A 26,082-nucleotide genomic window follows, 5' to 3' on the forward strand; every position below is an offset into this window, starting at 1 on the left:
TTTTCTTTTCTTTTTTTTTTTTTTTTTTTAAGATTTTACCTATTTATTCATGAGAGAGAGAGAGGCAGAGACACAGGCAGAGGGAGAAGCAGGCTCCATGCAGGGAGCCCAATGTGGGACTCGATTCTGGGTCTCCAGGGTCAGGCCCTGGGCTGAAGGCAGCGCTAAACTGTGGAGCCACCTGGGCTGCCCTGACCACTGTTTTCTAGTGCAGCTGTGCCCATGCATATACAAAATGAGCTTATTGACATATTTAATTTACCAAGAATATATACTATTATATTATAAGCTAACTTTGATTATATTTCTCCCTTATTAGGTTAGGTAAATGGTTTAGTCCATTTGGGCTACAATAACAAAATACCATAGACTGGGTAGCTTATAAACAACAGAAATTTATATCTTATAGTTTGGAAGCTGGAAGTCTGAGATCAGGGCACCAGCATGGTTGAGTAAGGACTCTCTTCCAGATTGTTTGTAGTCCTCACATACAGAACGGCCTAGGGACTTCTCTGGAGCTTCTTATTTATGAGGGCACCATGTTTGTGACTGAAGCCCCATTACCTTAGACTTCAACAATTTGAAATTTGGAATGGGGGTAGAGAGAAGTGAGACACAAACATTCCAACTACAGGTTAGTAATTTATATTTTTTAGGCATAAGAGCTAGTAAATCATATTATATATGCCATTTCATTTCAGAGTAGCAAAAGAGATGTAATATTTTATATGCTTGCTTTCTATTGTTGCCATAACAAATTACCTAGTAGCTTAAAATAACAAATTTATTATCTTACTGGTTGGTGGTCAAAAGCCAGAAATGGGGTTCACAGAATTTAAATCAAGGTGTGATCGGGCTGTTCTTCTAGAGCTTCTAGGGGGAGAAGCTGTTCCCTTGCCTTTTCCAGTTTCTAGAGACCACCTGTATGTCTCGGCTCATGGCTTATCCCTCCATCTTCAAAGCCAGCAATATAGTATCTTCAAATATTTCTCTGACTCTGATCCTCTTGCTTCCATTGTTATATCTCCTTCTCTGTCTCTGGCCCCTGCCATTCTCTTACAAGGATTCTTGCAATTCCATTAGGCCCACCTGGACAATCCAAGATAATTTCCCTCTCTCAAGATCCTTAATCACATTTGTGAAGTTCCTTTTGTCATATAAAGTAACATATTCCCAGGTCTAGGGAGTAGGACCTGGACATCTTTGGGGGCGATATTCTATCTACCACACTAATATAAACTATTCTGATAGGGTTGACACTCACAGGTATAACTAAAGCATTAGGCTTGATGCTCCCTCTCTCTCTCTGACTTGGGGCATCTAGATTTCTTTCTTGACCTTGGCTGGGGTTGAACCTGTTCCAGGGGAATAGTGTCTAGAGAACAACCTAATCTCTACCAGGCTGAGCTACTGGGTCCTGAGAGAAGACTGGTTGCTGCAAGGCCCTGAGTTGCCAGGCAGTGTGAGTCCAGGTATTCATATGAAGCTAACTTAGATGGAAGAACTCCTTTTTAATCTTTTTTTTTTCCCTTTGGGAGCATGTGATGTTTACTCTTGGGGGCACTCTCAAAACTTTATTTTATTTATTTATTTATTTATTTATTTATTTATTTATTTATTGTTGTTTTTAAAAATTCCTTGCTTTTTATTCTATTTTTTTTAATTGAAGAGTCATTGACATGCAATGTTATATTAGTTTCAGGCATATGATGTAGTGATTTGACAACTCTATACATTATGCTCTGCTCACAAGTGTAGTTACCATCAGTTACCATACAATGCTATTACAATATCATTGACTATATTCCCTGTGCTGTACCTTTCATCTCTGTGACATATTCATTCCACAATTAGAAGCTGTATCTCCTACTCCCCTTTTGCCCATTCCCCCACCCCTCTCCCCTCTGGCAGCCACCAGTGTGTTCTCTGTATTTGTGGGTCTCTGCTTTGTTTTGTTGTTTTGCTTTTTAGATTCCACATGTAGGTGAAATCATATGATATTTGTCTTTTCAACTTTAGTAACAGCTGTCTGGTAATCAAGAAGAGTAGCTTTTAGGGGCACCTGGCTAGCTCAGTCAGTAGAGCATGTGACTCTTGATCTCCAGGTTGTGAGTTTAAGCTCCACATTGGGTGTAGAGTTTACTTAAAAGGAAAAAAGAAAAATAACAGTGGCATTTAGGTCAATGGACATTTTAGAATTGTCCCTCCAATGCCCTCATTCCTGGGAAAGAGGAAAGACAGAGCATGTTGGTATTTTCCTGGCAGCAGACACATGTTTAAGGGAGACTTGATAAAAGGATAGAAATGAGGCTTTTCATTGCTAAAGCTTGCCTCTTCTCCAAATACAGCCTGCATCCAGCACACCTGTGTCATCAGGGAGCTCCCAGACCTTCATGCCCTGGGTGGGGGTGCTGTGGGAGCCCCAGGTAGTACTGAAGAAGAGAAATGCCCCTGGTAGCCTAAATAATAATGTTATGTATATGCGAAGGGCATCAGTTTGGCATCTGCTGTATTCTGCAAACAGTCTGCCTGTGGGGGAGAGGGAAGGTGACAAGGGGCCCATCACACTTGAGAAAGTAGAAGCCTGGCAGCTGAAGGTTCCCAGAGCAGCAAGCATCACCTCTTCTCTTGGACCATTTCAGCTGTCTGCTTTGGATTGACAGAGGCATCTGGCTGCTAAAAATACCGTACTGACCAAGTGCTCCCTATTCCAACTAAAGCTGAGCACAACTGCCATCCAGGACTGAGCTGCTTCTTGCAAAGGAACTTTTCAGTTTTCAGACCCAATCTGAGAGGCACACCAGCCCATGGTCATTTCTGCCATGTCAGTTTTGCTGGGTGATGAATGAGACCCTTGTCAGATCACTGTCCTCTCTTCTGCCCAATTCCCACCTCCAGGAAATGTGGCAGAGGGGGAGGTGAGGGCCCAGCAGCTGAGGGGGGTAGGGAAGGGGAGGTGCTTGTCCATTTATAGGCTTGCTCTTTGGGATGCTGAAGGTGCTGAAATAGCAAGGACAAGGGACTTGGCTCAGTGTGATATATCCACTGAGCTGCCTGAAGGACTCTGAGATGACAATAGGGAGAATGGAGAACGTGGAGGTCTTCACTTCTGAGGGCAAGGGCAGAGGTCTGAAGGCCACTAAGGAGTTCTGGGCTGCAGATGTCATCTTTGCTGAGCGGGCTTATTCCGCAGTAGTTTTTGACAGGTATGAAATGTGGGGTGTTGCCACCTTTTCTGTTGGTGTGGCTCATGCTAAACTCTGAAATCTTTTGCTCTCAAAATCCTAAGGGAAAGGGATAGAATCCATGTGATCATTTTTAACAAAATAGCACTTCTGACAGCTGTTTTCTGGTATCTTTTTTTTTTTCTGCAAAGAGTCATTGTTAATGTGATTTACTCTGGTCCCTAGGAGGGTTGTAAAGATAAGCAAAGGCTTTGGGGCACTTTTTTCACAGTACATTTAATGTTGAAAGTGGAATGTGGCTGAGTGGGTGTGCTGTGTGTGGGGAGGGCAGAGGGAAGGGAAATGGAATGGTGGGTGTGGTCTATAGGAAACATTTTCTTACAGAAGGCTCCATGTTTTTAGCTTCTTGAGTATAATCAGTATATTAAAGCATAAAGTAATTGCTGAGACTTTAAAAAAGCCATTGCAAATACACAAGTAACACTGAAATCCATTTACATTTGAAAAATTAGAATATTACCAAGAGGCTGAAATCCCTTTTTATCTTTTCCTCTGCCAATCCCAATCTTCTCTGTCTTTCCTCAGAGGTAATAGGTGTTATGATTTTAATGTGTTTACTTCTAGAATGTTCTTGCACTATTATATACATATATCACAATGTATAGCTGTAGTTTGTCTTTTTTTTCTTAACAGAAGTGGCATCATACTTGAGATGTCATTTTAGAACTTGCTCTTTTCACTAAACATGTTTTTGATATGTATCCTTATGAGAACTATAAGTCTACAGATAATTCTTTTAAATCCTCAAAGATCTACTTCTTTTACCCACCTGTAGATCTATCTATGTTGATCAATATGCTATGTGGATTGCCTATTTTAACTCCTGTAGATATTCTACCCAATAAATACATGAAAACTTATTTATCCACTTCCCTATTGAGAGACATTCGGTGGTTTCCAGCTTTTCATTAAAACAAACATTTCTGCAGTTATATCCTTGACAATGTCTACTTGTACACATGTGTGATTATTCTCCAAGACATATGGCTAGAAGAGGAATTGTGTCATAGAGTGTGCTGTTTGTATTTTAATAGGCTCTCCAAAGTGGCTCTGTTAAATTTATATTCCCATATAACAACCATATGCCCACTTGACTACCAAAGTTTTAAATTAGTGTTAAATCTTTATTTTAAAAAAGCAAACAAAACAAAACACCTTGCCAAGTGATTAAATTGTAAGAATATTTTCTGAGCCCAAAGTTGGGGTGACCTGCCTGACATTGATGTGGTCTGAATCAAGATGGCCTCTGGTAATCTAGGCTTTGTGCTTGGCTCACTGTACTCACCATCCTGAGAATGGGCACTGCTTTCCAAGGATAATTTGATTAGCATTCAGATTTTCGTTTCTTCCTGACTACCAGGATCTTCAGGGAGAAGATAGTGAACGGAATATATGGCTGACGGTCACCTGAGGAATGTAAGGGGGCTGAGGTGACAGTAATACCTCTTCAACGGGAGTTTGTCTTACTTTATTACTTTATTTGTGTATGTTTTGTGGCTGGAGGTGAGTGCAGTTAAGGAGTCAGTGGGATTCAGAATTAAGACTAAAAAGCTAGAAAACTAAACCTCTGAACAATGATCTTGGTACTGTCACTGAGTTGCCACATTGCCTTATGTAGAATACTTCCTTTGGTGTCTCTAGTTTCCTAAAAGTTGACATAGTCAATTAGTATCCCTTTTAAGAGTGTTTGGAGTTGAGTGGGTTTTCCTTCCATTTTAAAAGTAAAACTAAAAAAATAAGTAAATAAAAAAAATAAAAGTAAAACTAAGGAAGAAATAAAATATATTTTCACACAAAGGTACTAACCCTAAACGTTGTTGTATATTTCCTTCTAGCTTATTTTAAAACATAGGTTTCATTTGTACTACACAGCTGGGATTTTATTACAGAAACTATGATATTTTACACTTAATAATTTAGCTACTTCTTTGTTAGTATGTCCTCTTCATAAACATAGTATTTAATGGCTGCCTGCTTTCCTACCACTTCTTTATGACTGAATATTTGGGATGTTTATATGTTTTTCTTACTGTAACTAAATCATTCATTTGAAGGAATGATTACAAAACAAATTTAGTATACATTGCAGATAAAATGCTAACAAAGTGTTGTATAATTATTATTATTATTATAAAAATTGGGGTGATTTTAAATTGATTGAAAAAAATAAAAAAGAAATACTTTTAAAAAGTGATTTTTCCCAAGTTTGTCACTGCAAAGATGAGGGGGCTACTCTTTGGGTATACCTGGGATAGCCTAAAGAGGCAGCAAAGGAAACCTTTGCCCATCGGGTCCTTCCATTTTGCCACTTCATGAGACACAGCCACTGTAGATAAGAAACCTGAGTGGGGAGGTAGGATTGAGTCACTCACAAAAGAGGCACATTCTAATCCGTGTTATTGCAAGCCAGGCTTTCTGCCCTACCCTCCAAACACAAACATGAGGAAAGATTTTATTTTTAGTTGAGCACTGCATTAAGTGAAAATTCTTTCCAACAATATATGACATATATTGTATACATGAATATTACGAAGCATAACAATAAACGAACACCCATGAAACTATTCCATGAAACCTATTTAACTAGAGTGTGCAATTACATTGCACCTTCTCTATCTTTCCCTATTCAGTCCCTGGTTTGTTCCAAAGGTAACTAGTGTCCTGAATTTTATGTTATTATTCCCCTGCCTTTTGAGTAATATGTGTACGTATTCCTGAACAACATATAATTTAGTTTTTGTGTTTTCTTTTTGATCTTTGAAACAAAGGTATAATATATTTGACTTTATGCCACTTGCTTTTTTTACTCTGTGTTAAATATTCATGCATATGGTTTTGTGTAACTAATAAAATGAATCAACTGTGTCAGTTTGTATGTACCACAGTTTATTTTTCCATTCTTCTGTCTGTGGTTGCAATTTTTGTTTTTATTTCTTGGTGGACAGATACATGAGGTATGTATCCTAGGAATAGAATTACTGGATCACAATGTATGTGACATGTAGCTTTAAAATATAATGCTGTAGTGTGTAATGTTGACTTGCAAATTTGCATTGTCTTTGCTAGGATAGACTTAGTTTAGCATTAACAGCAACAATCTAGGCCTTTATAATATAGTCCTTTAAAAATATTTTATTTATTTATTCATGAGAGACACAGAGAGAGGCAGAGACACAGGCAGAAGGAGAAGCAGGATCCTCAAAAGGAGCCTGATGTGGGGCTTGATCTCAGGACCCCGGGGTTCACACCTTAAGCTGAAGGCAGATGCTCAACCACTGAGCCACCCAGGCATCCCTGTAATATAGCCCTTAGTCTGATTACAACCTCTTGAATTTTGCTGATTGGAAAATTGTGACTTTTTTTGATCCTTAAATATAAAGGAGCAAGAGTACAGAGACAATCATTTTAGGTTGGGCAAATATGTAACACTACCTCAATCCCTGCCAGGTATAGCTAATCAATTGGGTAACTCCTTCCTGAACTCCAAATTAGCCTAAGGATTTTTTTTCTAAAAACTGGTATTTGAAAGAACAGGTATTTTCCATCACTTATGGGGTTTTTGGTCGGGCTGGAAAGGGATGAAGGTGAAGCAGGTGGATAAGGTCAATTTACCAAGGAGCTATCTTTCATGGGCATGATCTTTTCAAGTGGATCAACCCTAAGGATGGTAAATGAACTCTTAAAAATTGCTTGCTACCCTTCATGCTTTCTACTCTGAGTGTGTCCAGTTTTGGGGAGAACAGAGAATAGGAGCCCATGATACCTTAACTTGAGTAATCTTGCTTATTTCTACATGAAGTGGGGTTAATCTGGGAATTCATGATATTGTCTTGTTCAGATTTTTTAGCTTGTTTTAGAAAATGTAGAAATTATAGAAAAACCAAAGTAAGAAAATAAAAATTCTCTGCAACCTTAACATTCAGAGAAAACTACTGTTAACATACTGGCATATGTCCTTATGATTGTTCTGTTTTTGGAGTATAATTGACTCCTTACAATTGTTTTATGCAAATATGATGCATACAAAATATTTTTCCAATGATTTGTAGGTATGGTGATGGTAGTGGGAGAAACACTACATTAATGTACACCTTGATGGGTAAATGCTTCCCTAAAATTAAGATATTTTATTAAAATATGGGGAGGATGGGAGTTTATTTTACAATGAAAGGAATATGACACAATATAGTATTTTATTAATTTTAGGATACATATTTCATTTTAGACATCTCTGAAATCATGATGTATTGTACAATCTGTGGCTCATGGTTTAATTGGGAGAATTTGTTTTTTAATGGTTAAAAAATGATATATTTAGTATATTGACAGTATCTTAAGTTCAATTTAATTAATGTATACATTTCTTCCTTTCACAAAAGTGGGCTGTTGTGTAACTTCTTTACCTTACAATATATTATGAGCCACTTTTCAAACCATTATCCTTCTAAAGCATTTTTAATGACTATATAGTACTCTTTTTGTTGACTGTTATACATCAGTTTAGCAAGTACCATATTTTGGATATCAAGGTTGTTTCCTGTTCAGAACTTCTAAACTGTTTGAATCCTTCTGCATCATTTTGGTTTATTAGCACTTATGATTTTAACTCTTTTCTAATCCTCCGTTGCTTTTAATTAATTAATTAATTAATTCACTTATTGAGTAGGCTCCATACCTCACATGAAGCTCAATGTGGGGCTTGAATTCACAACCCTGAGATCAAGACCTAAGCTAAGATCAAGAGTTGGATACTTAACCAGCTGAACCACCCAGGCACCCCTTGTCCTCAGTTACTTTTGACTTTCTATAATTTTTCATATCTTGCATTTTAAAAACTATTCATTTTTCTGTCTTATATATATCTTTTAAAATTATATCCAAACTTAAGTTTCTTTTTTTTAAGTTTATTTTTATTTTAGTTACTTATTGTCATTGCATTCCTTCACTTCCCTTTTTATAGTTTATTTAGTTCATTTTATGCTAAGGGGAAGAAGAAGAGAAATGGTTTTAGCCTTAAGTGTGATTCAGGCCATCAACAAGATTAGATCCTTATCTTTTTTGCTGGTTGGTCATGGAAGGACTCTTCCAGTACTCTGAAATAGAACCTCCATCTTTTCCAAACTGTAAAAATCAATTGGTTAACCCAGTTGACCTACAGACTAAGGTCCATGGGGTATCATTTATTACACTTTGAATAAAATAGCATCATCACCATCACCATCATCATCATTATCTTTACATAAAAGCCACAACTAAATGGATTCTGGACCAATCTGGCATAGAATCAGATTTGACCAAGATAGGAATTTGAAGCATGTTTTACAATAATATTGGAGAACAACTTCTCCTAATAGCTATCTACAAATAATGAACTGTTGGGCTGTTGTCTGCAAGACAAAGGGTACTGAACCTTTTTTTTTTTTTTTTTTTTTAATTGACAGAAGGGTGAGAACCTTGAGCAGAAGTTACAGAGTCATATTTCTGGTTAAAATGGGGTATGTGTTTGGGGGGTAGTGCTAGTTAGAGCTCACGCCATCTAAGAATTAAGTAAAGTCCCTTTTGCTATGTAGTGTAAAATATTCACAGGTTCTGTGGATTAGGATATTGACATTTTGGGGGGCTATTATTCAGCTTATCACAACTGATAAGATGAATTTCATGTTAATCTGACTCATCACAGAAGATGTTAAGAATCATCAAGGATAGTGAACTTTTACAAAAAAAAAAAATTCTTTAAATAAAAACTAGACTGGATCCTAAGTGATTCTGTTTAAAGAGTTGAAAGTGTCCAGGAGATCATGCATACACGTGTAGGAAAAAACAAAGATAAGAACATAAGAAAAAGTAGAATACTTTAGAAGAAATTAATGCTAGCCAGGCTTTTTTGAAAATTGAAGCAGTTATGAGCTTCAGGTCCACTGGAGACAGCTGGGCTTTTAGCTGGAGTAATTCTATGTGGGTTTGTGGGAACACCAGGATTAGCATGGCATACACACCAACACACTGTGGCCTTGAATCTGATAACAGCTGGTGGGTGGGTGGTGGGGGCAACTGGTGCTATTAATAGAAATCATTTAATAAAGGGATTAGGGAAATTCCTGAACAGTTACTTCAGAAAATGAATGAATCACTATTTGTTATTCAAGGTACAGTGTTAAACATTTACACTTGGTGTTCAGAAAATGAATGAATCACTGTTTATTATTCAAATTACAGTTGTCAAACATTTGCACTTGTTGAGGATAACCATAGCAGATTTAGAAATATGTCTTTATTTGTTTTATTTTAGTCTGGCATTTTAAGTTGCAGAGGCAAGACACATGAAATGTCACATGACCTGTTATGAGCTGTATTGCTAAATTTTTTGAAATAATCCTTAACTGCAGAAGTTTGAGGATAATTGCTTTTTCAATATAAATTAGATCAAATACCAGGTTGTCCTCACAATGATATCATTTTCAGTCTTGTGCATCTGAAGATGTGTTTTGAACATGGGAAATGGGGCATGGTCACTGCCAGAGGGTGGGAAATGCAGACAGGAGTGAGTTGGGTGTGTGAACTTCATCGTGTGAGTTGTGGCAGAGGAAATCTTGAGAATACCACTTTAATATGGAAGAGATGTTAAAAATAAATAGGCAATACCTAGCTTTGACCTAAGGAAACAGTATCACCTAACTTCTTATGCTAAGTTATGTGTAGTACAAACATGAATCCAGCGATGCCCTTAAGGGTTGACATGGGCCATATAAAAATAATATTAAGTAGATGCCATGGGGAAAAGGAAAATGAGCCTCCCAACTCTGGGCGTGTGTCTTCTCTCTGCAAAAGCCTTCGGTGGCTCCCCTTTGCCTGCAGAATATGGACATACTACTGAGAGTAACATTCCAGGTTCCCCCTGTGTCTGGTCATTGTTTCAGCATTATTTCCCAGTGTGGTGAATCCTATGATCTTGTCAGATAGCTACTCCTGTCTCCTATATGTGCCTTCACCCTCCCAACATGGATGTCTTTGACTCAAGCCAGTGCTTCTCCATGGAAGAACTTGACATTGTCTGAGTACAGACAGTGCCTCCTCCCCATAGATGACTGACTTCTCAGATTCCTTAAGTCCCCCACTGGTCTCCCTTCCTTGAACCCTGCAGCATGTTACCTGCACTCCTGAGTGACATGCCTTATCTTGCCCATATGTGTTTATGTGTTTATCTTTAAGGCCCTCAATTACCAAGTCAATGCACAGCACATAGTAGATGCCCAATAAATACTTGTAAAAGGAAAGTAGAGTGGAAGGAACAAGGAAGGAAGGAGAGACGGAATTTAAAATATTGTAAAATCCTCTGGGTTTTTCTTGAGGGATGGGGTGTTCTTGAAGACACACTCCCTTCCCCTGGATTTTTGAGGGGAGAGCTGCTGGCAGACTGAGTTTTTTAGCAGTCCAGAAAGCCAGTGTTGGTTCAGTCCTTTTTGGCTATATTTTTAGAGGGCTTGTCCACCTTACAGGCACCTTCTCTTTGCATTTATCTATCCAGTAACTGATTATTTCCATACAAGGAGCTGAGCAGCAGCAGCCCTTCCAGCCTCTTGACTCTGACAGATGACATAACCCAGGGCAGGGCTGCAGAGCAAGGAGTTAATGGGGACCCACTGGCCAGGGCAAATCACGCTCAGGGCTGCAGGCAGAGCCCAAAGTGGGCTTTGACGGCTTCCTCTGTCCTCTGTGCTGGGTGCAGTGGCAGGCATAGGGAATCCCTATAAGAATAATTTCCCTGGTAGGACCGTGATCTCTATTCTAAAGGGTTGTTGTGATGGTTTAACAAAGGGGAATTGCATACAACATCTCTTTGAAAATTGCAAAGCATTGTGAAAGTGGGAGTTAATATCCTCTGTGGCACTGAAAAAAGAGAGAGAAATGGAACTTCTCAGAGGTCATCTGGCTAAGCCTGGCTAAGCCTGGCTGGAAGAAGCACCTTTCTCTTGGAATCCAAAAAGTGGGTTTAGGACTTCCTGTCTTCTGGATACTCTTTCTCACTGGGGGAAGTAAGAAGGAAGAGAAGGTATTTTTGTCAGAGAATTACCTGCCCCTCCTGCAGGGGTTCTCCTCTAGCTGGGATGTCTTCCTTGCTGGTGACTGCCTGAGAATTAGTGGATCCTAGAAGAGAGCAGGAGCTCTGAGATCACCTGGCCCAACTTCCCCATGTGACAGATGGGCAGGTGGACCAGGCTGACAGCTACAGAGCTCTCATCTTGTGCAAGGCTCTTTGAGCTGGCTATTTTACATTTCATTTAATCTTCAAAATCACTCTGAGAGTGGTGGGATTTTCTTTGTATTTTCTTTGCTTGAATTTCTTTTTTTTTTTTAAGATTTTATTTACTTATTCATGAGAGACACAGAGAGAGAGGCAGAGACATAGGCAGAGGGAGAAGCAGGCTCTGCACTGAGCAGGGAGCCTGATGTGGGACTCGATCCTAGACCCCCAGGATCACGACCTGAGCCAAAGGCAGATGCTCAACTCCTCAGCCACCCAGGTGCCCCACATTTCTTAAAATAGTAAGCATGTTTCATTGAAAAGTAATATTCATCTGTCTGAAAGATTTCAAAATCAAGGTGTTGTTATTCCCATTTTCACCTAAGGCAACAAAGGCTCAGAGAGTTTAGGGTACTTGCTTGAGATCACACAGCTGATAGATACTGGAATCAGGAGCTGAACTCAGCTCTGACTCCAGGTTTCATCTTCCATAGGATTTGTCCTGTCACCAATAAGGGAGGTGGAGAGCAGAGGGACAGGATTTTTTTTTTTAATTAAACTTCCCCTTCCTGCCTGCCTGACACTTTTTCATGCATATCCCACTAGAAGGAGCAGGTTTGCTCTCATTTCTACATTCTTGTTGCTCAAAGTTACAGCTTAGTATCACCCAGGAACTTGTTAGGAATGCAGAATCTCAGGCCCCACTCCAGATCTACTGAATTGGAACCTGAGTTTTAACAAGATCTCTGGTGATGTGTATGTACATTGAGGTTCGAGAAGCCCAGGTCTGCTTCAAACACACACTCCTTCCTTCTCAGTTCCAGCCTCATGGCTAAGCCTTATTGTCAGGTGAGGTGATGGAGAGAAAGGGCAGCTTCATCCCAAGGAGATCTAAATTAGGAGGTAACTCACAATGCTTTTCACCAGGATTTAAAACTTGACTCTAGGCCCTAGCAAAATTGTAGAGTGGATTATAAAACAAGTGTGTGAGCCTGTAGAAAATAGTTTGTATGGTTTTTATATCACCATACACCAGCAATTCTATACAATGTCAGGGATAAAATGCTCCTCCTTGGGGAAAAAAAAATTGGTCTCAGTTCAAAACAATTGCTGTTGCATAAACTTCAAATTAGCACATTTTAAAATCACATATCCCTTAAACATTATATTCTGCCTTGAAGTTAATCCAGAGGACTCTCAGTTGCAGTTGCGTGGTTAGCCCCTAACACCTGTGCCCTCCACTGCCTGTTTGTTGCAAGAGCAAATTATTAAGATTCTTAAATACTTGAACTTGCACAGGCCGTGGTTCATGTCTTCAGCCCCTGGGCTACTATCTCTTCCTGAAGCTTAAATATATTAGAAATAAGCAGAGCGCATAAAGATGATGCAGCAAAACTTCTCTTATTCTAGGTGACCACCTGGAATTTGTGGTTCTGTTTAAAATGTGAAATACAGTGTGAGAACAGCAAAGCGTAATATTTGGTAGGTACAAATTCCAGTTTTCCCATGAAATATGTCTATGAATGTGAATATATGTGTACAAATAAAAATATGAGGGTATTATGCTTGAATATTTTAAAAATTATTAGTCTGGGTGTAAAATGGTAGAGCAGTCCCGATGGGGAGTGGTTCCCTAATGGGCACCCCTAGAGCAGGTAGGCATAGAGCTCTAAGGGACAAGTCACAAGTGACAGCCAGCATGATCGTGTTTGTTTGTTTCTTTTTTTTTTTTTTTTGAAGATTTTATTTATTTATGACAGACACAGAGAGAGAAAGAGGCAGGGACACAGACAGAGGAAGACGCAAGCTCCATGCAGGGAGCCCGACATGGAACTCGATCCTGGGTCTCTAGGATCATACCCCGGGCTAAAGGCGGCGCTAAACCGTTGAGCCACCAGGGCTGCCCTGATCGTGTTTGTTTCTCTCTTCTCTCTAGACCATTTCCCTTTCTTTCCTGCCTTGGGTTTGTATTCCTGGTCCTGGTCTTGATACCCTAGAGGTGGGCATCTGCTCCTCTTTCCCCTTCTGAACCTAAGACTTGGTCTCAGCCTTGCAAATGATTCAAGCCTCAGCATACCAATGTAAGTGATGACAGAATGAAAGTTCTAAATGATCTGGACCACTTGGAATACTATCAGCTAGGGATAAAGGGGAAGACCCACTTCAGGTTAAAAAAAAATTCAATGTCACGCAGAAATTTTAGGCTCACTGTCTTGGTCATGGTGATGGTTTCACAGGTATGTGTATATGTCAGTGTCTATCAAGTTAAAGATTTTGGATATGTATGTCAGTTATACCTCAAAGGTATTTTTAAAACACAGCATCATATGGACACATGGAGGGAAGCTCTGACTTGGTTACAACACCTTTAAGAAAACTTGGGAGTTTCTAGTGACTAGATTTGTAACCTGATCTTAACTGTGAATTTTGAATTCCATTTATTTATAAATGGAATTCACAAGTCCAGCTCCAAAAAGTGTGAATAGTACCACACCTGGATACCATATTCTGTTCTGGGCACCATAATTATAAAGCACTATGAACCCTCATCTACCCTTGAGAGGCCAGGAGATAGAATTTGGAGCCTCATGGGGATCCAGATTACTTGAGCTCTTCAGCAGTTCAGTCTATGCTGATGATTTTCACATTCCTGCCAGAGAATGCCATCTTGACTTGAGGTGGATGTGAGAGATTCATAGTTCCCCATCTCTAGGGGTTTGGAGATTCCACTAAATTGTCAGGGTCCCTGCCTGTGTATTCTGTTCTACTGGAGCGCTCATGGCAAATGACCTTCACAAGCAGGGAATACCCTCTGTGGCAGAGCTATGATGGGTGGCAGAATCTGCAATTCTAAATATGCTAGTGTAAGTCTACTCTTCCTCTCTCTTTGGGAAAGCTTAAGGGATGGCATGGGAGTGAGGAGACATTAGTATGGGGATAACCTTGAACTTGCTCTGAACTTACAAATAACTACTAACTTTCCATGCCTATGAGCACTTCATGACTAATAACAAATTATTAGCAAGGTGCCTCACAGTAGATGAGGACACAGCAGTTTGTTAAGGTAGCCACCCAGAGACTGAACACTGGACTTCAGGAAGCCCAGGACCTAGCTTGCAGCAATAACCTGTGTAGTGCCCTCAGTTTGGCTCTCTGTCTCTCCATTTCTTGATGCTGTCCTGGGACTACAGGGCCTGGCTTTTGGGCTGATTCTTTTTTTTTTTTTAATTTTTTATTATTTATGATAGTCACAGAGAGAGAGAGAGAGGCAGAGACACAGGCAGAGGGAGAAGCAGGCTCCATGCACCGGGAGCCCGATGTGGGATTCGATCCCGGGTCTCCAGGATCGCGCCCTGGGCCAAAGGCAGGCGCCAAACCGCTGCGCCACCCAGGGATCCCGTGGGCTGATTCTTGAGCTTGATGCCCTAGCATTGGTTGCTGGATCTTCCTTGATTGTCCTGATATACCCACCTTCCTTTGGCTGTAGGGACCCTCTGTGGGTACATCGGAGACCAGAATGAGACTATTGAAGAGACTGGGAGTGTTTGATGTAGAGAGGAGAAGTGAAAGGGAGTCACAGCCATGGTCTTCAAATTCTTGAAGCACTGACCTGCCCAGACATATTCCACAGGACAAGCATCCAGAGAGCCAAATTAGATGACAGGAGTATGCTTCTCGGGAAGTCACATTCGAGCCTATCACAAGGAGGAAATCTGCCACAATTAGGACTGGCCAACAGTGGACTAACTGTTCTTGGAAGCAGTGCACTCTTCTTCACTATGGGAATTTTAAAAGGCATGGTCAGTGATGGACACAGGGATTTCCTTACTTGTATGTTTTATTGAAAGTCCTTTCTTCAGGCTCTAGAATTGTGTGATTTTAAAAGCCCCTGTTTTCCTATACTTTTTTTAAAAAAGATTTTATTTATTTATTCATGAGAGACAGAGAGAGGCCAAGACATAGGCAGAGGGAGAAGCAGGCACTCTGCAGAGAGCCTGATGCAGGACTCGATCCAGGATCCTGGGATCACGCCTTGAGCCAAAGGCAGACACTCAACTGCTGAACCACTCAGGCATCCTGTTTTCTTCTTTTGAGATCCCTCCTTAGACTGTAAACTCCAGCATGAGTTTACATACCCCATTTTTCCCCAGGGAGCTCAGTGCTTCTGTGCACACTCCTGAGCTTGTTTTCATCATTTCTTTGCTCCAGTGGCCAGGATTTCTTTATCCCACACTGCAGAGATATTGACATATTGTGCATCATACCAACATTTCACTCACTCTGGGTGTCAGGTTATATCTTGAAGTACATTTCCTTCATGCTAACCTATGCCCTCTTCTGCCTGAAAGCCGGCTCTAAGCTGGGAGACACAGCTCTCTCTTGAGAAAACCGAGGGCTGGAAGCATGGGGAAAGGAAACTCATCTTTGTACGCCTCTCTCCATCTCCCATTGAGTGGGCAGGCATGATCTGTGTCACTGCCCCTTGCTCCCTGAGCCAGGAGAATACAGTGGATAACCTCACTTACATCAGTGATCTCGTATTATTACTCTTGCAAAAACACACAGAACTGTGACATGTATCACAATGCAGCAGACCCCATTTTGTGTAAACTGTATCATGTTTCATGTTCCATCATACTGTAGATAGTTATGAGTTTTATTCTTTGGGGAAAGGGACATGACATTTCAAGAATGAGAAAGTCATGTGACACAGAGTACTCCCTCCCATGCCATGGGGCCAATGACCTGTGGCTTTTGGCAAGGGGACCATGAAGAATTTCCACCCAGTCCCTTGGCCTGGAAGACTTCCTGCGCTCCTCAAGTGTCTGTTCCAGTGTGTTCCAGGAACACCCCATGGGTCTGCTCTCATAGCGTCCTCATGTAGGTTCACTCACTCCTCTGGTCGCTTAGGTATTCTCAGTGCCTACTGCGTAGGGGTCATAAATCTATATTTACTGAGTTAAATTGGAAGGCTTATATGAAGGGTGCAATAGTGTCCCCCATGTGGGGACCCAATATCTAGTGTGATCCTTTATTGCTGTGCCACCCCAATCATTTGTTTTTCCTTCCATTTCCAGCCTTGTTAACTTTGTGTGCCATACCTGCTTCAAGAGGCAGGAGAAGCTCCATCACTGTGGACAGTGCAAGTTTGCTCACTATTGTGACCGCACCTGCCAGAAGGATGCTTGGCTGAACCACAAGAATGAGTGTTCGGCCATCAAGAGATATGGGAAGGTGCCCAATGAGAATATCAGGTCAGAGCGGGGCCCCGGGGGTGGTCCTTAGAATTCCCAAATCAGGGGGGGAAGGCCTTAGTGACAAGCATTTCCAGGTGCAAGAAAGCTAGGCTGAGCACAGATCAGCATAGAGTCTCAAAGAGACTGGAGAGGGACACTTCTGTATCTGGGAGCTCATCTAGAACTGGGTGTCTACAGCAGCCATTCCAGTCCATAGCCACTGGCTGGAGCTGGCTACAGACCTGTTCTCAATGGTTCCCTAGTGTTTAAATTTTTTTAAAAAATTTGTTTTGCCAATGTTTAGAAAATTGGGAAATTCCACATTTAAAAAATTAGGATTTCTGGTTTTTCTTGAAAAAAAATCTGAAGATTTGGCAAAATGAGCTAGAGCTCAATAGCAGCAGCTACCTTTAAAAACTACAGTTTTTTTTTAAAAAAAGGTTTTATTTAAATTACAGTTAGTTAACATACAGTGTAATATTAGTTTCAAGGGTACGATATAGTGATTCAGCAATTCCATCCATCACCTGGTGCTCATCACAAATGCCCTCCTCAATCTCCATCACCTATTTTTTCCATTCCCCTCTGGTAGCCATCAGTGTGTTCTCTATGGTTACATAGCAGTGTATCTGCAATCATCAAATTATGGCAGCAGCCCAGGTGTCCATCAACTGATCAATGGACAAGGAAGACGTGATATATATATATGAAGGAATATTACACAGCATGGAAAACAATGAAATCTTGTTTGCAATGACATGGACAGACCTATAGTATACTATCCTAAATGAAATAAGTTAGAGAAACATAAATACAATATGATTTCACTTATATGTGGAATTTAAGAAACAAAACAAAGGAGCAAAGGGGGGAAAAAAAGAGCAAGAAAAAAGGCAGAGCTTTTCAAGTCACCATATCCTACTAGTCCCTGGGTGCTGTACACCACCCTCTGTACTCATTATATGAGAAAGGCATTTGCAATAGTTAGTGGTGTTGCTAGGTGGCCATGACCAGAAATCTGTGTTGACACAACCAGGTAGGGCCGCAGGTCTGTGCTTAGAAAGTAACAGTGAAGAGCAGAGGAGATGAGAAAGGTGAAATTGAGAGCATTTTCACTGGGTGTGTATGGTACGAAGTTAAAGACAGAATGGAATCATCATATCTTATTAATTTTTAAGAAACCACAAAGTGAAATGGCTCTGCCAGCCTCCCCATCCTCCTTAGTTCCATCTGTTGAACAACTGCTTCTTTTTAAAAAGTTCTTTTGTAATTTTACTTTATTTTAATTTTTAAAACATTCAGCTTTATCAAGGTATAATTGACATATAAGATCATAAGATATTTATTTATTTTTTTAAAAGATTTTATTTATTCATTAATGAAAGACATAGAGAGAGAGAGAGAGAGAGAGGCAGAGACACAGGCAGAGGGAGAAGCAGGCTCATGCAGGAGCCTAACACAGGACTCGATCCCAGGATTCCAGGATCACATCCTAAGCCGAAGGCAGACGCTCAACCACTGAGCCACCCAGGCATCCCAGATTGTAAGATATTTAAACAGTACATCATGGTGACTTGATATATGTGTACATCGTGAAAGGACATCCCCTATCTAGTTAATTATCACATCTATCCCCTGACATACTTATCCGTTTCTTTTCAAGTGAGAACATTTATGTGTTACTCTCTTGGAAGATTTTAATTATACAATACAGTGTTACCAGCTACAGTCACCATGTTTTACCTTAGATCCTCAGATCTTATTCATCTTACAGCTGAAAGTTTGTGCTTTTACTAGCCTCTCCCTGTTTCCTACACTCCCCAGACCCTGGCAGCCACTTTTCTCTGTTTCTATGAATTTGACATCTTTCTTTTCTTTCTTTCTTTCTTTCTTTCTTTCTTTCTTTCTTTCTTTCTTTCTTTCTTATTCTTTCTCTTTCTTTCTTTCATCTTTCTTTCAAGATACCATATATAGCTGATACTATGCAGTTTTTGTCTGTGTCTGGTTTGTTTTGCTAGTATAATGCCCTAGTAAGGTCCATCCATGCTGTCTTAAGTGGCAGGATTTTCTTCTTTCTCATGGCTGAATAATATTCCATCATGTTTTTTACTATATCGTCTTTATCCTTTCATCCATTCATGGACACTTAGGTTGTTTCCATATCTTACCTCTTCTGAATCATGCTGGAGTAAACATGGAGTGCAGATATCTCTTCATTATCCTACTTAGTTTTTAAAGCCCAAAGTAAATGTTACCTTCCGTGATGGGGAGCTCACTCACTTTATCTGCATAATCCCAGTTGGTAGTTTCTCCTGATACTGAGTTGAAATCTGTTACCCATTTTTCTTTACTCTCTGAGCTTTGGGACCATTTCCCTAATATTTACAGGTAACAGACACCCTACCTGATCCTTATTTTCTCTAATGCTGTCCTGTGGGGATATCTGGGTTCCTAAGCACCTGGGATCCCCAGCAGGGCATCTTTCCAGAAATAACTCTGTGATCCAAATGGGAGCAGAAGCGGGCCTGTTCTTTGCCAAGGGAGCCCCTTGGGGACTGGATCTGCCTTGGGTCACCAGCCCCTCGCAGGTGCCTGGCCAGCATGAATTCAACGAGTAGCTGAGAGTTGCCAAAATGTCCCTCAGTCAGAGGCTTCATCTTGTGGGCATGGGCTGCCTAACAGTTAACAAGGGGACCCTCACTGTCCTCAAGGTGAAGTGCAGCCCTGTCTCACACTCAATGCCCTGTGCTCTCCAGGGCTCCCTCCTGTCCCACCTTGCGTCCACGCCTCCTCCAGAGCCCTCCACACCAGCCAGGCCAGCCCCTCCCTGTTTCCTGCATCTGCTTAGCCTCTGGCTGCCTCCAAGCCTTGGTTTACACTGTTTCCCCACCTAGATCATCTTTCCTACCTCTCTCTTTAATCACTGAGACTATAATTAAGTTCACACAGATGTGGACATCCATGACATACCATGTCACAGGATGTGCATTATCCCTCTCGGGGATAAGTTCAGGGAGTTTCAAATGAATTGCCCGGGGTCACGCAAATGGACTTAAACCCAGGCGTTAGACTCCTTCACCAGTGCCCATCTCAGTGAGCCATACTATCAGGAAAGACCCAGGCTGTCACACCTCAGTGTCCCCAGACCCCTTTCATGGTCTCATAGACCCAATGTGACTTGGTTCCTGCCCACCTCTCCACATTTGCTCTCCACTCTTCACTCCCTGTGCTGCAGCCACTTTGGTCTCCTTGCTGTTTCTCCATCATTCTTCAGGGTCTCTGTACTCACTGCTCCTTCCCTATGTGCACAGAACCAGCTCATTCTGTTCATTCCATTTTCAGCTTGAGTGCTCCTTCTTCATGTTACCTCCCCTGATCACCTTGGTTTCCCTTCCCCCAGCCAGTCTCTCTCATGTGACCCTATTTTACTCTCTGCATAGCACTTAACACTCGGCTTCAATCATTATCTTTTTAACTTGGGTCTCTCCCACTATAAAAAGCTCCCATGATAAAAGAGATTCTATCTATATAGTTCCAACTATATAGTTCAGCCTGGCATGCTGTAAGTCCTCAGCAAGTGTTTGCCAAATGAATGGATGTACTGAGACCTCCCTAACCCTGCCCCTCTCCACAGGCTGGCGGCCCGCATCATGTGGCGGGTGGAGAGAGAGGGCACCGGGCTCACAGAGGGCTGCCTGGTCGCTGTGGATGACCTGCAGAACCACGTGGAGCACTTTGGGGAGGAGGAACAAAAGGAGCTGCGACTGGACGTGGACACTTTCTTGCAGTACTGGCCACCCCAGGGCCAGCAGTTCAGCATGCAGTACATCTCGCACATCTTTGGCGTGGTATGATTCCTCATAATGTGGCAGGGACAGGATTGGTCAACCAAGAAGTATTCAGAAGCTGCCAAGTAGAGTGGGGAGGGGAGGCTGAGAGAAGGGCTAGAGAGGACAGGGGAAAGTAAAGAACTTTCATACTTTTTCTGTCTTTCTGGCCTTGCTTACTAGAAAGTCATTCCTACCCTATTGGAAGCTGGCATCCCCCCACACAAACTATTTGTTATCTCCAAGCGGTAGATTTGGATGGAAATTTACCTTCCTGTTTATCGACATTTTCTACTTTTTCTCCTGTTCATATTGAAAATGAAGACCCAGTCACCATCCCTTATTGCTCACCAGTCACTTTGGAAATGAGACCATTCCTTTTCTCAGATATGGCGGGCAAGATAATGGAGAGCCTGGAGTCATGGGCTATGGACATTAGCGAAAGAGAGGAAGGACCTTTGGAGACTGCTGCCCTGGAGCAGCAAAGCTGGACCTCTTGTAGCCATGAGTCCAAGAGGTGGGGGTAGATGCCTATGGATCAGCAAGCTCAGGCCATATAACCCACCGGCTCTACACACACAGAGTAAAACAGAGCAGGGCACAGAGAGAAACCAAGGTAGAAACTGGGGAAGATTCATGTGAGACCCAGACACAAGAAAAGGGGGAGACTCCTCAGAACCAACATTTCTGTCTTTGGCCTTTGTAGAATACAGCTACTCAAAACTTCCGAGGTGGCTTTGCATTTTAACAAGTATGGTGCTCATCTTGAGGGTCCTTTGGAGTGACCTAGAGAACAGGAGATGAACTGTTTTGTTGCAGACTCTTTAAGCATCTCCAGGATGAGATTGAGTCTTATATTTTCTTGAACTTTCAGCAGCCAGGGTGGTGTTCTGTCCCTGACCTATGTGTGTCAACTTGCTCTTTCATCTTTTTCTCTGGGTAGATTAGCTGCAATGGCTTCACACTCAGTGACCAGAGAGGCCTACAGGCAGTGGGTGTGGGCATCTTCCCCAACCTGGGCTTGGTGAACCACGACTGTTGGCCCAACTGCACTGTCATATTCAACAATGGCAAGTGAGTATGTCTTTAACTAGGGATGGTGTGATGGGGATGGGGAGACCTTTTGGCATTTTCTCCACTTGGCCTAAACCAAATAATGGAACGAACTAGCATAAATTTTGATGGGGAAGTTTCATTCTAGAGTCATTGTGGATAGGAGAAAGGTAATGAAGAAAATAGCAAAGAATTCCACATGGGTAATTTCTGAATCTTTGCATATTTCTTGAGGCTGCTTAGATGTGTTAGGTAAACCTCTGACTACTATTTTAAAGCTCGAAGCCTGAGATTATCTATCTAAAGGTCACCACAGAACAGCACCAGCTGAGAAGGTGCTTGGCAGGAGCATATATTAGTCAAGATCCCAGCAGAAATCAGAAGGCACACTCAGAGTTTACTCAAAGAAAATTTAATAACAGGACAATCTACAGAAATAAGGGTAAAGTTTAAGAAACTAACAAAGAATGGTGAGGTGTCCAGAGTCTAGCAATAGTATATAACCATTATGACCTCTAGACTTAGATGGGCAGGTGTACTGTACTATTTCTGCAGCTGGTGAGAGTACAGCCATGGGAGAGGTTCCTCTCTCTACTCCCCATCCAATAGCTTGGCTGTACTAGTAGCAAAAGCAGCCACTGCTGGAACCATTGCGAGGATGAGAGGGAGCCAGGAGATGAAATACCCCAAACTCTCTCTCCTCCAACCTTCTGATTTCCTCCCATTGGCCAAATTCCAACCAGAAGCCAGAGAACAAATGACCCAGGGTGATGAAGCCCCTTAGGGACCAAACCCCACCCCCACCCCCTACTCCAAAGGCACAGATCAGGGGACAGAAGGGCAAAGCATGTGTCTTGGGGGTGGGCACAAGTGGAGAAGTCACCAAACAGGAAGAGACCCTCCTTTTCCATGGCTCAGGGCTGGGGAGATTGGGGGAACGATGCCTAAACAATATTATTTATTTTGCTCTTAGAGATGAGACAAGCTTTTATGACAGATGCAAGTTAACTCCAAGCCATGAACAATGAGCAGGTTTCCCCAAAAAACTTGCTGGGAACCAGAGACCATGGTTTCTGGTTCTCAGTCAGGAATCAAGCCTAAACCCCAATGTAGAAGGGACTCTGATTCTCCTTTTCCTTCCTGTTTCTGGAAGCAAGGGCCTGTATGACACCAGGCACTCAAGCAGGTGAGAAAGTCACTGAAGACAGAGAAGTTTATTTGGGACCAAGATGATCATTTCCCCCCAATATTTGCATTTCCCTTCCTAACCCTCTTGGGGTCACTGGCATGACTGAGGATCAAATTCAGCCACATATGGGGCTGGTCTTTCAAGATGCCATTCCTCCAAGCAGTGGTGACCCAGGGCTCCCCTTGTTGGTACGTGTGACAGCCACAGGAACCTAGGAGCTCTTTCTTCAGATCATTTCTGGCGTCTGCTCTGGCTTATTTGCATCCACTAATTTTGAGCAGCCACATTTTACCTGGCTTCTTGGCTGTTGTGCAAGAGAAGGTGACTTTGCAGTCATGGCCTAGCTGCCTGCCATAGTGGAAAGAACCCAATTCTAACCCCAATACATTTTTTATACTATCTGTGTGACTTAACCAGTCTCCATACGCAGTTCACATAGTCCCCAAGATAGACATCAAAGAGGCAACATTTATTTGGCCAAGGTGCTTGTTAATGGTATAACAATACCATTCCATTACATTTTTTAGCACCTACTTTTAAATGCACTGTCTCATGGCAGTCCCATTACCAGGTACAGGTTGAGGACACTGAGCCCAGGAAAGGCTGAAAGGACCTTTGAACCCAGAACTTCTCATTCCAAATCCAGTGCACTTTCCACTATACCAGCCTGTCTTGTCAAGTAAGCCCCACTGGAAGGGGCTGGGATAAAAAGGTGGTTGGATGGCCAAAGCTTTGATTGCATCAGCTGGAACGCTGTGCACCCTCTTAGCTGTACTGATGAGCCTATGGTAATGATTTCCATTTGGGTGTCTGTTTTGTCTTTCAGTCATGAGGCAGTGAAATCCATGTTTCACACCCAGATGAGGTGGGTCAGTCTTCGCCAGCATCCCTGCTCCTCTGACCCATCTCCCTCACTTGCCTGGTTTGCTGGGGCCTCCCCTTCCTGAGACTCCGTGGCTGCTCTCTGGCTGTAATGTCCTTCTGCACCCCAGAGTCTCATCTTGTCTGAATGCTGTATTTTAAATGCATATATAGGAATCATTTTGTTCCTCACCCACCCACTCCCTGCTGTGCCTTTGCTTTTCTTTGCTTCTTTTCTTTCCCATCTTTCACGCCTTACTTCTCTCTCTCCCCCAACTCCAAAGCATGACGATCCCTTCTAGTCCACATCACCTTAGCAAAGCCCACACTGTCCCTCAAAATCCTGCTTATCATAAAAATAAGGACTGCTGATATTATTGAACTACTAAAGGACTGTGTTTGTTTATAACTCCCAACTTCTCACCCAGACTGGCTTCTGAAAATAGCACCCATAACTGTGATATTTTTGATAAATATTTATTCACAGTATTCTGTTTACTGCTTCTGGCCAACTAGTGGTTTAGGTTAGATTTTGCCTTGACTTTTCTTAATGACAAATTAATGGCTCCAGATGGGTCTTTTCTCAGGCTTGGTTTGAAAGTACTTGAAATGCTCTTTGGATTAAGAACAAAACTCTGTGTGGGAGTTAGGTCTTTGGGTAGGCAGGGGTAGGAGTGGTTGGTGCATTGGAGTTTGTGTTGACCTGCATTGCACATGACTTTGGATGATTCCCTTCATCTTCTGGGTGTTTGGTTCCACATCTATAAAGCAGAGGTCAAGGTGAGAGCATCTCTAGGGACCTTCCTAGTTCTAAGTCTCTGTGACTCTGGGCTGCATTTCTAATCTCTCCAAGAAATGCTTAAATAAATTGCTTATGTGTGGCTCAATTAGCTGAACTCTAGATTTGCAGGGCATTAGAGATGGAAGTGGGAGAATGGAGTGGTAGTCACCCCTGATCCCGAGTTCCAACTAAGGTAAAAATGGGGCTTGTATATTTTCATATTTAAGTGACTTCAAATTAATTTGGTTTTGAAAATTCTCTAACATGATTGAAATAATTTGAGATACTCTGAGACCTTGCAAGAATTGGCTGAATCATGATGAGAAGCAAAGCTACTAGAAATCCTAACTCAGCTGGCACTGACTCACTGTTGAATGTCATGATGGAGCTGTGCCTATAGAAGGGTTTGGTGGGGGCAGAACTGCTGACTTGTCCCATGAGGATCAGATGCCAAAATCCACACTCAACACTGGCCCAGGAGTTGTTCACATGGAACTATTTAGAATACTGGCAGTGCTCTAAAAACAAGGGCTTTGATCTTTCCTTTCTTGAGCATAGTAGACCTTGGGAGGCAGACTGAGGACAGCCCAGGGAGAGCAGTATGATGAGGTGAATGGCACTTGATTTCTGTTCTGTATTGTTGCCAAAGTGCTGTGGGACCTCCAGGGAAATTCCTTCCCCTCTCTGGGTGGCAGCGCCCTCCCTTGTGAAATGGGGAGGCTGATCCCCTGCAGCTGGGACTGTGAGAATTCTAAGCAGAGCTGTGAGGACATTTCACACAGCCCTTCACCCCCTCTCACCATTTATTACTGCAGTAACAGCTGCTATCCCAAATTGGGGTGGGGAACAAAAGAACAAAGTTCCAATGGCATATGAACAAGCACTGAGACTTTGCTAGGCTCTCTATGAATTGTTTGTATATATTATCACATTTATTTGACATGTCAGTGTACTCCAATTTGGGAGAAGGCTGTTTAACCTCAAGTGGTCACCTCAGATGCTTGGACACACATGTCACTGCCCATTCAACAGTTACTTGCTTGGTTGTCACTTCAGAGCACATGGAAGGGGCTGTCTTTTACCTGCTGTCTGACTCAGGCTCTCTGGGAGGTAAACAGAATCTGTCTGCAGATGTTTTCCCCAGCCCTGTGCATTGTGCTGCTCATTCTTATGGTGATGGCTTTCCACTGGGCAGTGAGGAGATCCTGGGGAGGTATAAGAGGATACCTTAGGATCCAGCTTGCTGGGCTCATTGGTTGTTTTCTGGAGCTCTTGGGTTCCCTGTGGAGGGTGCATGGCTGAGAGGCCCATGGGCCGATCTGCTTGTCTGACTTAGCTGGATGACAGCTCTGCAGTGGACTTTTGTCCTCAGTACCTTCTGTATCTCTTACTTGGTAAGGTGATAGTGCTGTAGGTAATTGGGGAGAGTCAGGTCTAGGCTGGAAGGGGATGGAAATGCCATCTGTTCTTGCTAACCACATTTAACCAAAATCCATGTCCCAGTAAATACAAAAGTGGACAATGCAGCAGGCTAACAGAGCCAGCCTTTGTTTATTTGACTTCTTGATCTCCAGGCATGTCTCCTGACATAATGTAGGCCAGAACCAATGGACTGAAAGACAGGGGATCAGGGGCTTAAAGTTAGAC

At 42.0% G+C, this 26,082-nt stretch overlaps 1 protein-coding gene across 2 annotated transcripts in view; it reads left to right on the plus strand.

Annotated features, from left to right (window-relative positions):
* Positions 1–3,020: 3,020 nt before the first annotated feature.
* SMYD1 (SET and MYND domain containing 1) overlaps positions 3,021–26,082 on the plus strand; it is a 35,301-nt gene continuing 12,239 nt past the window's right edge. The window contains exons 1-5 of one of the 2 annotated variants that reach the window (XM_041755890.1): positions 3,022–3,206; positions 16,566–16,742; positions 20,359–20,572; positions 21,495–21,625; positions 23,620–23,658. In XM_041755890.1, coding sequence (XP_041611824.1) covers positions 3,070–3,206; positions 16,566–16,742; positions 20,359–20,572; positions 21,495–21,625; positions 23,620–23,658 — 698 coding nt within the window. In that variant the 5' untranslated portion in view covers positions 3,022–3,069. Of the gene's footprint in view, positions 3,207–16,565; positions 16,743–20,358; positions 20,573–21,494; positions 21,626–23,619; positions 23,659–26,082 lie in introns of both variants that reach the window. The other variant, XM_041755891.1, reaches the window with a different exon arrangement.

Source organism: Vulpes lagopus, chromosome 5, assembly GCF_018345385.1.
Source record: "Vulpes lagopus strain Blue_001 chromosome 5, ASM1834538v1, whole genome shotgun sequence".
Lineage (NCBI taxonomy): Eukaryota > Metazoa > Chordata > Mammalia > Carnivora > Canidae > Vulpes > Vulpes lagopus.